The 13,884-nt window shown below is 34.9% G+C and overlaps 1 protein-coding gene across 1 annotated transcript in view; it reads right to left on the minus strand.

Annotated features, from left to right (window-relative positions):
• The window catches only part of pico (ras-associated and pleckstrin homology domains-containing protein pico), a 48,183-nt gene that overhangs the window by 10,918 nt on the left and 23,381 nt on the right, over window positions 1-13,884 (minus strand). Inside the window, exon 3 of the mRNA XM_077446290.1 lies at window positions 839-1,085. Coding sequence (XP_077302416.1) covers window positions 839-1,085 — 247 coding nt within the window. The remainder of the gene's footprint in view (window positions 1-838; window positions 1,086-13,884) is intronic.

Consider the following 13,884-nt stretch of genomic DNA (forward strand, 5'->3'; position numbering starts at 1 on the left):
GAATTCAGTACACCCGAATTCAGTTTGGGGAACATCCACTGTTTACGGTCACAGCGGAAAACCAAGGATACGTGACGTCCCATACCACTCAGTGTGTTTTCACCCTTAAATTTGAACAGACGCGTTTTGACAAATTGCACGGGAAGCGCACGCACTCCCTACACGTTCTTCAAAGCAAAACAGGAACAAAAAAAGGTTGAAAATAGCGAACCATTTTTTGCGGGCAAAAGCAACTTGTCCACCGATCTCTGCTATAAACCTCAATATTAACACATTTTACATTGTTATTGATTTATTTTATTACAATACATACTTGTTTATTTATTTTATTAGAATGCATATTATATTATATATATCCTGTATCAACTGCGTCTACATAGTATGTATGTATGTATGTATGTATAGAATTAAGACAGGCCAATAAAATAATACTCGAAAAATGAACTACGCCCAAAAGTAGCCCGCGTGGCTACCTCTGCAGTATAAAGCATGTATCATGTTGAATGTGAAAATGAAAATTGAAAACGAACGTTGAAGAAGGAAACGACTGAGTGGAGTCATAGCTATACGTCAACACCGATGACCAGCACGGATCAATACACCCCCCCCCTCCCCCCCTCTAGAAAGTCATTCCTTACTGGTCAAAAAATTTTGCCCCCCCCTTTTAAAAGCAGAAATTACGCCCCTGCCGTTGATAAAAAATAGATTTAAATAGATAAAAAGTTTCCATCTTCAAACACAATGACAATTCTTGCAAAAATACTCCATTCTAATTTCATCATACGTCCATACAATTCACACTGAAGAAACACAAAATCAACAAATCAAAGCATCATACCTATGATGGAAGGTTTTTCAGTGTTGACCAAGTTCATAGAGTACGAATTCCTCCTGATCTCCTCATCACACTTGCTCTCCAAAGCACACAGTTGGGTAAGAATAGCATCCAAGTCCCCCTCTTGCGTATCTTCAAGATTTGCCATCGAAAACCTATACGAGTCGATACGGGGTGTGGATATTTCACTGTACAGCGGTTTGGAGCCATCTCCTTCCAGATCTTTCCCGCTTCCCATGTTGTCCAAGCCCTGAAAATAAAATATAATACACATTAATACAAATATTAGACAGTTGAAAGCGGTATTTGGCCGGCCGTGAACGAACCAGGCTTATTATGAGCGTACAATGATGAGTGTTTGTCGGCATCTATTCCAATTCAGTCATTAGTGTACATACATATATAGCTATATTTTTATGTGGAATCCTTGCCCGCATGGCCATTAATTAAAATCATTATTCATTTAACGCGTTGTTTAAACCGCTCTAAGGAAAATATACGATAGAAGGGGAGAACTTTGGACGTTAGCGGAGAAAGCTACTACATTACGTGTTGTCCTGTGCATAGTCGGATTGGACTAGTTGCGATTTGTGAATACTTTTTCAGTGCGATGATAATGAATGAACTCATAAACGTGGACATGGAAATGATATAAATAATAAAAAGTGCTGTTGTATGGAGTAATCAACCTTTTCGAGGAAATAATTGTATGTGATAGCTGAGTTGTTGGCATATTTAGTTTAGGGGTGTTCGTTGGCTGCGGGTAGCAATTAGTTTTCGGTTTATGTGGCGATGGAAATATTTCATCTGGGTAATTATCGTGGAATGCATTAAATTTTGACTGCATGATTTGCTACTACTGCTGTGAATAAACTTTGTTTTGTATCTTTGTATAACTGTGTGTAGACAAAAGGTAATCAGACCTTTGCGCGCTTGACGATAGCTATAAACAGCAACACAACAAATTAACTATACATGATTCATGTTTGTAGTTTTTGCATTGCCAAGCGCCCAACGATCGAGCGCGATTTAATGTAAATATAAAATTTCGATTCCTATTGGTCGAATCTAAGCAAATTTCTATTGATTAAGGCAATAAAATAGAAAAACATTCATGAAAGAAAATATATTTCGAATTTTTTTATTAAAGAGCATGCAGCGTGGCTCAGTGGTTGGGTTTTTGGCTAGCACTGAGAGGCGCCGGGTTCGATCCCGTGGGTTGACCTCGATTGAAAAGAATTTATTCTGGGTTTATCTGTAATGCTGCTGTTCAGACTTTGATATTTGTGACTCTAGGTCGATCGTTTCCTATCAGAGTTTGCCAATTTTTCTGATTTCGTCATTGAAACGGTTCCAACAACTACCCATTTTCTGGCAAATCTCGAGTTTTCAGCATTCTCGAATTTTGCTGAATTGTATAAAATGCCGCAAATTTACAAATTTGAACATATACGTATTTACTTTGTATAATATTAATAATATTTGTATCAAATGTAAAAAAGTTTCTGGTTAGGTATGTGCATTGGGGTTACCTGTTTGGCCTTCCTGGTATAAATTAAAAATAAAAAAACCTCTCAATTTCTTCCATCAATATCGTCTCAAAACTTGAATTTTATTAACACGTTTAATTCAACTACCGCAGCTACATATTTGATTCGTGAGAATCGTTTCAAACCAATTTCTACATTAAAAAAATGTATCAAAACACTTGAATGAGATATATACGAATATAGCCTGGAGCCAATGTATACGCAATGACCATAATAATAGGGAAGAAAAGCACAATGGTGAACACGCAGTATGCTATTAGGGTAATCGGCGTAAAAGCGTCAATTTCCTGAACACAAAACTAGTTCAGTCAGGAAACTGGGCTGCCGAGTCATTGGCGATTTGTCAAAACACGTTGACAAGCCCTATCGATGTTTTATTATAAATTATACGATATCTTTCGCTTCGAAACAACAGGAAGTTCAATATCGCCATTTTCGGCCGGGATTCAAACGGACTTCTCCAACGGATGCAACATTTTTCTTGTATATTTATATATTTATTTGAATCATCATATAAATAAATAATTAAGCTGAAAAAGATTTGGTGGCACACTTTTGCTTACTTTCGATGAAAAATTTTGAGAATAAATAATTATCGATAATTTTTAATGTAACTTGACGTATGTATAGTTATATAAATGCTATTTTGTGAGGCTACACATTAGTGGTGCTCCCAGAGGTCAGAGATGGTCTTTTCAATGGCAAATATGTATACTATATCATTGAATGAAGCAAGTTGGAGTGGTGTCTAGAGATTGCAATTTGCCGTCGAATTTCATTTACCGGTAAACGGCAAATAGCTTTTCCCATTACTGCTATACCGGCTTATGCACGTTAATTTATTGGAAAAAAATAATTAACGTTGATTAGATAGTTTCACAACAAATATCCCCGGATAAAATGGCGAACGACACAACGTCCCCAAAAATAATAACGAGACATAATATGACATTCATATGCTCAAGAAAGATTTTTTTTCGGAAAAAAAACAAGAATTCAATAAAACGTATGATGACCAATCTTTACATAAACAGGTCCTTTGAAATTTTGTTGTTGTTAAAATATAATTTGTTTAGGTTGGATCATTTTTGCATAAATACATCCACATATACATATATTAATGTCTTTGCACTTGATTATTTTTTTTAGGAAGGAGTTTGCTCTTGAGATATATAACTAGGGATTGCAATTTACCATTAGATTTCATTTAACGGTAAACGGTAAGCAGTTCTCCCATTACCGGTATACCGGCTTTTGTCGGTAAATGGAAAAAAATAAATCAATATGGATTAGATATGTAACTGCATGTGGTTACTTTTCATAAAAACGTTAGCCTAGATTGAACTGTAAACAATTAAAAATAAGTCTCAAGTGAAGAGTTTCAAATAAATACATTAAGTGCACTCATATTAATTAAAAATCATTATTGAAACAACCGTTTGTTATGACTAGTCACCGGAGCCTGAGGGGGCCGTGTATTGTTCAAAGGTTGTAAATGCATTGTTAAAGGTTTGCCGAACAATGGATAGCACTGTGACTATCCTACCTCTAGTTATGACTTGGTTGATCATATAATTATGACTTGGTTGATCTGTGTTGCCACTCTTAAGCATGCATCAGTGTGGCCACTCTTACGAATGTATCAGTGTTGCTACAAGATAACTGTCAGACTGACAGAAGACTCACTACTCGCTATAGCTTATTACAATTTAGATATATTATTCTGAAAATAAACAAATTCCAGACTACTTAATCCACAACACATCGATTTTAATGCAATAATATACCTATATACAAATTCGCAATAAAATAATTTCCGGTAATTACCGATGGCAAAATTTTGGCGATTTGTCGTTAATGCAATCCCTATTTGTGACTTATGTATGTACATACAGGCAATCCTCAGTATTGCAAAAAATAATAACACAATTGTGTGGATGGATTTCAAACACGTAAAATGTATAGTAAAAAGGTGGATAAGATTGTAAAGACGGGAGGAAGAATGGTTTTATGGTTGGATAATTTGGTATAAAACTGTCTGAACAACTAAGAGATAAAATCGATGAACATTTCATGTATTTGTATAGGTAAATTATCTCGCCATATTGTTTTATGCGACCGAAACGCAATTAAGCATACCATACATACAGTCACTTAATTGAAATTGAGTGGTGCTTGAGACGTGAGAGGAGAGAATATCTCGATAATGAGATTACTATGTATAGGTGACGATCACTTTATTATAATGGTCTCATTACATTTAACTTTCGAGTGCACTGAGCTGTATTACATACATATATTATTCTCAAAACCCTACTGAAGTGTAAGTTATATAAAACTAGACAGAGATATCGATGTATTTATTATTATATATGTACATATATAGTTACTAGTTGTTTTACCCGGCTTCGCTCAGTATTTGTAATATAAACAGTTTAAACATGGATAATCTATATAAAATATTAATTTGCTTTTTTATTAAATTTATTTGAATCGACAAAAAATAATATTCAACCAATCGAATCGCCATTGAAACTAACTTGTTTTCGATTCTCAACCAACAATACTTACAAAGTCTCTTTCGAAATTATATATTAGATAACAAAAAAAGGTGGGACAATAAGAAGCTACCTGAGAGATCGAACGGGCCATTCTAAAGGTATTCGATCGTTTAATTTCACGTCGAAAGGCCTCGTTGGAGACGCCGTAAAGGTCAGATGCAGCGAAGAGCAGCATTTTCCGCTTTTGGATCTGTCTGCAGGTAACTACGTGATCCAGACAAGTCGAGGAGCATCGAGAAAGAGCGTGAATGGAATGTGGGAATAGAGTCGTCGATAACAGCTACTTTGGGAATATGATGATGGAGAGGGTGGATCTTTGACATGTAATTGGAGGGTGACGGGGGTTCAAGCCGTTGCTAAGAGAATATCGTACCTGATATTTGATGTGCGATTAGTTTACATACTATATACTAGAAGGATTCAAGTACATATTTAGCAAGTGGTCTGAAATCGGCTTGGCCTTTGAGATGTTCCAAATTAGATTTTACTGAGTAATTTAAAAGTGTTAGATCTATGTAGGTCCAATTTTTGAAAAAACGACCCAAATAATTCAACATTTATACGCATCTGTGTTTTGCGATAAGGAATTTTCAATGTTGTGGGTCAATATGTTGTGCCAGAGTTCAATTTGTATCGTAATTATGGTACACGGTGTGAAACGTATCTCATCGGACAAGGATTGAGCAATATTTGAGCAATAGCTCATATTCGACCCTTTACTTTAAATCTCAGATATATTAATACTATGTAGATATGATTATGAAATGTTAAGTAGTAGTTTGATTTTATTAGTATGTAGTTAAGGTGAGATCTATAGCTGGAAAACTAAAGACTTTACGACGTATATGTATGTAAATATATCAAAAGATGAATGTCTCAAGTTTGTTTTTGAGAACCTATACATATTATGTCTACATTATATGTATGATATAGCCAGCATTGGTGCTAGGTTCGATCCCGTGGGTTTACCTCGATTGAAAATAGTTTTTTGATTTATCTGATTTCTTTGTTGATAAAATTATCCTACCCACTATGTCACCAATATTTGAAAATTATTTCAAAATGTATGATCTATAAATTTTATATGTACAAGTTTAATACCATAGATGTCACTCAGGGCAACCCAATAACGGCATCACGGGAAAATATAAAATTGGGTCCATCGGCTATGCCCCGTTTCCCAAGTATAAATAAAAATAAATAAACATTTTTTTTATTATATAATACATGTCATTGTTCTTAAAAGAATACAACAAATACAACTAGGATCACCCAACTTTTTGTATTGTGTTGTGAACAAAAAAAGCCTTGTCGTTTAGCAGACAAGTTGATAATCTCCAAAAAATCGTTTTAGAGAAGAAATCAAAAAAAATAACAGGAACCTGTCTACAGAAAAATCTCTATATTGAGATTATATACCTTCCATTATGATCTCATGTTCATTTGGGGATGAAGAATGAGCATAAAAAATCATTATATCTACTGATGAATTCAGAGATCGGCGTCCAAGTTGCTTTTACCCAAAAAAAATGGTTCACTATTATCAACCTTTTTTGCTCTCTTGCTTTGTAGGACAATAGTAATTGACAATAGTAAACCATTTTTGTGGCTAATATCTGCTGATAATGCATACATGTGTATGTAAGGTTATTATGTAAGCACATGTACGTATGTACATATATGAAGTCGAAACATTATACTTGTAGTGTACACGTGCATAGGAGATGCGATGCAAAGTCTGGTTTTGAAGGGGCACGTGCCAACATAAGGGTTCTACGAAATTATATAAGGGTTAGTGAGTATACCTTGTGGGCTATATAGCTGGCAAACCCAATCAGAATGTGGAGGAGGAGGAGAGGATGTTGGAGAGGGGAAGCAGGGCAGATCGAGGGCGCACATTTATTTATCGAGCCAAACCAGTTTCTGTTTTGATCCTCCTACGCGACGGTTCTCAGAGTCCAGGCGAGAGAGTAAGAATTATATTATACATACTATAGCATATGTAAATATGTATGTATATAGCAGGCGTGTTAAACTCATTTCGGTTACTGGACCGTTCGTGTATGAAGTTTCACAGTGAGGATGCGCCAGCTAGTCACTCCTCCCCGAAGACCAGTTCCAAGCAAAGATTTTCGCGAATTATTTGGTTCCATACTTGATAGTGGTAGCATTTTTTAAAAGATTAGGCAGTACCAGGCGGAGACTGGTACTTGCACATTTATCATCTTATTTCAACTAATTTCATTTTGTTTGTTTTTGAGTACACTACGGGCAATTCTCCAACATATTGCCCGGCATATCACCATCTACTACAGATTGTCCGACACATTTGCTGAAACTTGTACACTCCCGACCATTGAAGCCTACACACACATGTACAGATGTACAGGGTGGAATAGAAAGAGTGCCTCGATTTCAGATTGGCGTAGCAGGGAGTGTGGTTGGGGTAGAGGAGTGGTGAGGGTGTCATTTGAAAGGTGGGGTTATGCAGTTTTTAGTTGATGCCATGGCTTTATCGGGTCAGTGCCGTGCTTTTATTGTGGAAGAGTTAATTAAAAATGGTTCAAATGATCATTTCGTATTAAATAGTTTATTAAAAAGGAAATCTACGGGCCTCAGTTTGCCCGACCTGCCATATACGTATAGTTAAAATGCATTATATGCACATTCATATGTATATGCATATGTACTCGAAGAGCGATGTTTATAAAACGGTCTTCTCGGTAGCGATTTCGAGGCTCGAAAATGGGTCGTTAGGCATTCATCACAACGGTTAAAATGCCGATCATCGTAAAAGCAAACAAACCCATTACGCGCTAATTGAAAGACAGAAGAAAAAATAAGGTAGGAAGAAGAAGACACGATGAAGTGGAGCATGTTCTTAATTCTGTCGCCACTTAAGAATCTACAATATAACGTAAGCAATGGGATTTTCAACATACATACATACACTTTGACATGTTTGATATACGGGCAATTCACCGTCTACATTGTAGAGATGTGTACATTGTAGGAAGAATGTTTTATCATATGGCATCTTCAATTGAAGTGGAGAGTGTATGGAATTGCCAGATATGTATGCTTTAAATAAAATGAGATGACTCATGTAATATGTAGGTGCCAGCATACTTTTGCTGCTGAAGTACAGGTTGCGGCATGGAAACTTCAAGAGTGACGTTTATGTTGACACATTTTCATCAAATCATAATCAAACGACACATGCTGATGGAGTAGAATGAAGATGTACATAAGAGTTGAAATCCGTTACCTGTCAAGCGTAGCGGATAAGGTGTTAAGAAATTGTGTTGCAGTTTTCATTACTTCTGTAGAAGACATAAAGGACAATGTGTTGGACATGATGAACTTTTATTTCTAGCAATTCAGTATAGAGTAGAACAAGCTAAATACATTTGTCTAATTCAAAGGAATATCGAATCAAATCTTGCCAACAATAAAAGGAATAGAAATAGTCAAATATATCTTGTCACTTTTACTAAAATTCAAAGCCAGGACTTCTTAAATATAAGTTCAGATTTTAAAATGTGTAGAAAAAGATTGGTGTGAGAGTAGAATGAAGAAAGGAGTTAAAACGCAGAGTTACGATCAGCGTGTTTTACTATTAGGCTCTTTTGAAATATTTAAATCTATACCTGTTGTATCGGTCATTATGTTTTTATAATTGTATATTATTTTGTTTACTAATAATACAAAAATAAAACATTTTCACCTAGTGGCGTGGGCGGTATAGATACAATTAAAAGTATATATATTTAGCATTGAGCGATTTCAACAATTGATTCGGATAAAATTGAAACATTCAAAATATATAATATTAAATATGTATGTACATATTATAAACACAATGAACAAATCAAGTTCTATTTATACTGATCATCAGCAGAACTTTCACTGAGATTAATTCTTCTGGCTTCGGTTCAAGGCGATTATCATTGCTTGTACTAATCCTTAATGATTAATGTATTTGGTGTAGTACTCGATTGTACTGACATGACCTGTCGACTCTTTGATAGTTCTGCACGCACTTTTTTACCGTTCGTAAATTTTCAAATCTATTAATGTGCACGCACCGACCCAATGATTGACGACCACGGTGATGATGATGATGATGATGATGACCGAAAGGAGAAGAAACGTGCGGATGTTGACCGAAACTCTTCGATCAGAACGTGCTTTTGTCGAATAGAATTTTGAATGACTCAATCGGTTCAATGATCAATCATGCTTTGATAAACGGGTTCGGCCAAAGCGATGATCTTCATATGCCACGACGGTATTTAAATAATTTCCGTGTTGAAATTGAGAACGTTTCCCCAATCAATTTCAGTAACTATTTTTTATTAATTAAGTAAAAATAAAACATAACTCTCCTGCAAATGTGATACCGTAATCTACATATGTATATTTGTTTAAAAAATCACACTCGTAACATTACATAAAAAAATGTCACAAGCCGCGAAGGTTATCATTTTTACTGCAATAAAATTGTTTTGTCTTCCAAAACTCAACACGCCAATACAACACCAATACTAATCACAATCGGCACGCGAATTTGACACTAATGACACCGAACACAAGGAGGATGTTAGATCAGCGAGTAATCGCCACTACGGTCACCTTGACCGTAGTGGCGATTTTATTATATTTTATGTATATTAAAGCGAAAAATACGCAGTTTCGCGCCAGGGTCATGCGAATGTATGTATGTATGTAGTACACATTACAAAGAGAGTAAAAAATAAATAAATCAGTGAAATATAAACAAAAAGAGGTACAAATGTTTAGTCAATCAAGTTCACCAGAACAATTGCACACACCCTGCGGCTTCCGCTCGACCTCATTGTTCTCATCACTCTGTTTTTGAATTTGTTAAAGCCTACATCATCACGGTCAGCGATCGCCGATAAATATACAAAAAAAGTACACACGTATGGTTGTATATGTGTGGTGTGATCAAAAAATTCCGTGAACGTAAAGATGTGTTTCCACAGTCCGCGACGTGTGGCACAGGTTGCCGAGTTGATTTATTTGAAATTTTGCAAACATAAACACGACTTTACGACAATACTTAAGTTGAACTCCCTTCCCACAGTCATTGAATCGTCAGTGAAGTTCATAGAAGCTATGCTGTACATATTGTATCTGTTTACATGCTTATCATATGTATCAAATAATCAACATTCAGTTCTCGCTTATGACTAGAGATAGGCTTCTCGTCAGGGCTATTGTAAAATAACAATAGACCGTTCCATCAGTGTTAAAAATCAAGAGGGCAAAAAAACATTATTTTTCTAAGAAATGAGAAATAGTGCCCCCTGGTGACTCTAGTCATTGCTATCATTTTTATTACGAATAAAAATTTTATTTAAAATTAGCCATGACAGGCATAAGAACATTATATGATATTAACCATCAACATTAGTGGTATACGTATATTAACAACTGATAGATCACGGGTTCGATGCCTTGTTTGCCAATTTATCTGATAAATTTATATATATAGTACATATAAACGAATTTGTCCATAAGGGCAATCTTGTAATGATACCATGTCAAAAAAAATTTTCAAATAAAAAAAAAATTACATTTTGCATCCTTGGCGGTACACCAGTTCACTATTAACCAGTGGCGACCATAGATATATAATACACATAGATGGGCCCTGACGTGTGATTTTAGTCGGAGATCTTGTCTTCACTAACTGAGGGGTGCGGGGGGTTTGACTAGCGGGGAAGTTGGGGAAAAAAAGGTTTTTTTCCCTACGACGCAGCGGTACCTACCTACCTACTGAGAGAAACTGTGCATGTGCCATGTATTTTGCATACGCCAAAAGGGAGACCAGTATAAAGCGTGAGGGCGGATCTAGTGTATTATACATCAATGATGGCGACTCATCCATATGGGCTGCGGAGCTGCAGCCCTCCCAGTATAGTACACATTCGTGCTCTTTCTGTCGTCCATATGGATGCTATTTTTATTTGAATTTGGTCATTGGTATTGTCAATGAGCTACTACAGCCTGATCTTTGCACCCCACCCCCCCTTTGAATAACTCCGTGCCATCACTAATATTAACCGATATAGTTGAACCAATCTAGCATGAGACTTACGAAAAATTTACATGCTATCGCATTCTACCCCCACTCGACCCGCAATGGCCAATTACATTTCGTTTCATTTTCGCATTGAATTTTGGTCAAGAAATACAACATTGTTCCTGCGTATAGCGGTCGGTAGAATTTGACTTTTATTTTTTGTAAATTTTGAGTTCGTGTTTTGTATTTATGTACATAAATAAAATTTTAATATAAAATACATAAGTTGATATTATTAATTTATTTATGGAATACGTATATATTTTATATTAATAGAAATTTATATTTTTTAGACGATAAAAGTAATTGTCAACCTCATGTTATGGACGGCAAAACTTGCAGTAATATTATTTAAGACCTTGCATTGAATTATATTGTAATATTATATAGTTAAATAAGAAATAATTTAATAAAAATAAATAAAATATTCTACGTCCTTTCAATGTTAAAACACATTGCACGAATGCGACAGCATGCCTGGTTCTCGGAAATCTCACGCTATATCGGCTCGATTATAGCTACGCATATGAGTATTATGCGTGAGTTAAGTTATAATGTATCAGTTAAATCTCTATATATTATATGTGGATGTGATCACTGCATTTTTTTATTAAGCTTTTGTTGGTATTATAGATGATTTCACCGATACGAGATTCAACGAGTCATCATTGGGAACCAGAATGTGTATGCAAATGGTAAAGCCGCAAAGGAAATATGTTAAACTGTGGCTATCACACGCTATGTATCTATCTATCAATATATTATGCCACTTTATAAACTACATAAATATAATATTTAAGTACATATAGTATCATGACGATAAGATTTGCGGTTAAATAGTAGCATCATTTCCCACACGTCGATTACGCTAAGTGTGCTTAAACCGCAAAAGAAATGAGATTAAAATTATAAATATTCGCAAAAAGTCATGAATATAAACGATGTCATCACATTTTGATGACGATTGTGAATTTTTAATAAACATCCGCCGGCTTAAAGTGTACAATAGTGTCGACGAAAAACCGTATGTATACAATCTCTTGTCGTTTGAGCGCGAAAATTCGTTTCAAAATTCGAATGCATTTTCGAGAAAAATTCGGAAAATTCGATAGCCCATTTTCGATATGTTACATTTTGTTTAATATCTGGCATTTAAATATTGTTGAGAAATGTTAACTATTGATAATACAATTAAGCTACATAAAACATCTGAAGAGATCGAACATTGTTTCGTCAAGATATACTAAAGGTATAAAGAATTGTATGTATTTGTTACAGTAAATCGGAATTCCACAGTGAAATTATACTTTCACTGGTAGAATTGATATGACTCAGTCCGTGAAAGCACATAAATCAGGACATTGAAAGCGTGCCGTCAACTTGGATACTAGATCATAACAGCACCAATTAGAAGAAGGGACCGAGGACTGTTCAATTTATTTAAAATAGGGCATTCCATTCAGGAATCAGGTTCCCATATGAAGCTGTATTTGAACAAACTGCAAAAGTTGGCCTAACATAAATTTACAATTTGATGTAATTAAACATGTATACACTGAAGATATCGAAATGGCGAATGTAGAAAGAAGGAGACATTATTAATAGAATTAAATGTAAAGTATTCGGAATATGATATCCCTAAAAAGCCAATGAAAGTACTTTCATTGCTAGTATGAAATCACTGAAACATATTAATCAGCAACAAGGTTAATGGTTAGTGTGAAATACTTTTTACTGAGGGGTCATGGGTTCAATCGCTGACCTGGTGTTACTGACCAGACCTTGGATATACGTATGTATGTACATATTTGACGACAGGTCGATCGTTTCGTATCAGAATTTGCCAATTTATCCAGTTTCATTGTTGAAACGGTTCCGACAAATTGGCAACCTAGTCCCATTGCTTTCAAATTTGAGTTTCTAGCATCTCGGATTTGTTGATTATTAGTAATACAATGTGAATTTCCAACTCAATTTACTAGTCAAATGACGTTTTCACGAAAACCTAACCTTTCCATCTAATCTGGTACTAATTACGGAATATATTCCAACTAGTTATAATATATTACAACTGAAAACACAGTTCACCTAATATATAACGGTAGTTTGTACCAGTTTAAGTGGAATATATTTCGACTATTCAAAATATATTACAACTGGAAGATACACTTCAACTGTAACATATGTATACATATAAGTAAATGAAATCCTAAATCAAAAAACAAATAGAACTAAATCCAAACAAAAATAAGTATAGCACTACCCAAAACTGCAATAATAGACCGATATGAATGGGTCATATCTACACACATTGAAAAAGTCTATTGTCGTTGGATTTTGTAGAACTCAGGTATATTGGCATTGACATTTTTGAGATAAATAAATAAAAAGATATGTACTTTTGAGAACGGAATTTTACGTTAATGAATGTATGAACATATGTACAAGAATTTTAAGTATTGTAATATAAATATTCAAAATATAACGTTTTTAAAATTATAAAATGCCGTTGTTTCGTCAAAAGGGTTATTTCAATTCAAGTAGGAAATCAAAGTCCAACAAATTAAAACTGATTGGCCGCTAGGCGTAGGACGAACTTGGGACAAGGAACAGTTTACATTAAAGTTATAGAATCGATGGGAATATAACAGTATATACATAATCTATTATGTAAACGATTCAAACTATAAAACAGTTGAATTATAATTACCATGAAGTTTCAGTGAATTCATATCATTAGGTATAGTCACACTTTCGCTACGGAAAATACGGTTAATGCGGAATAATACGGAAAATGCACTAAATTACATTGAATAGTAGCGCAGT

The sequence above is a fragment of the Arctopsyche grandis genome, chromosome 2 (genome assembly GCF_051622035.1).
Source record: "Arctopsyche grandis isolate Sample6627 chromosome 2, ASM5162203v2, whole genome shotgun sequence".
Classification (NCBI taxonomy): domain Eukaryota; kingdom Metazoa; phylum Arthropoda; class Insecta; order Trichoptera; family Hydropsychidae; genus Arctopsyche; species Arctopsyche grandis.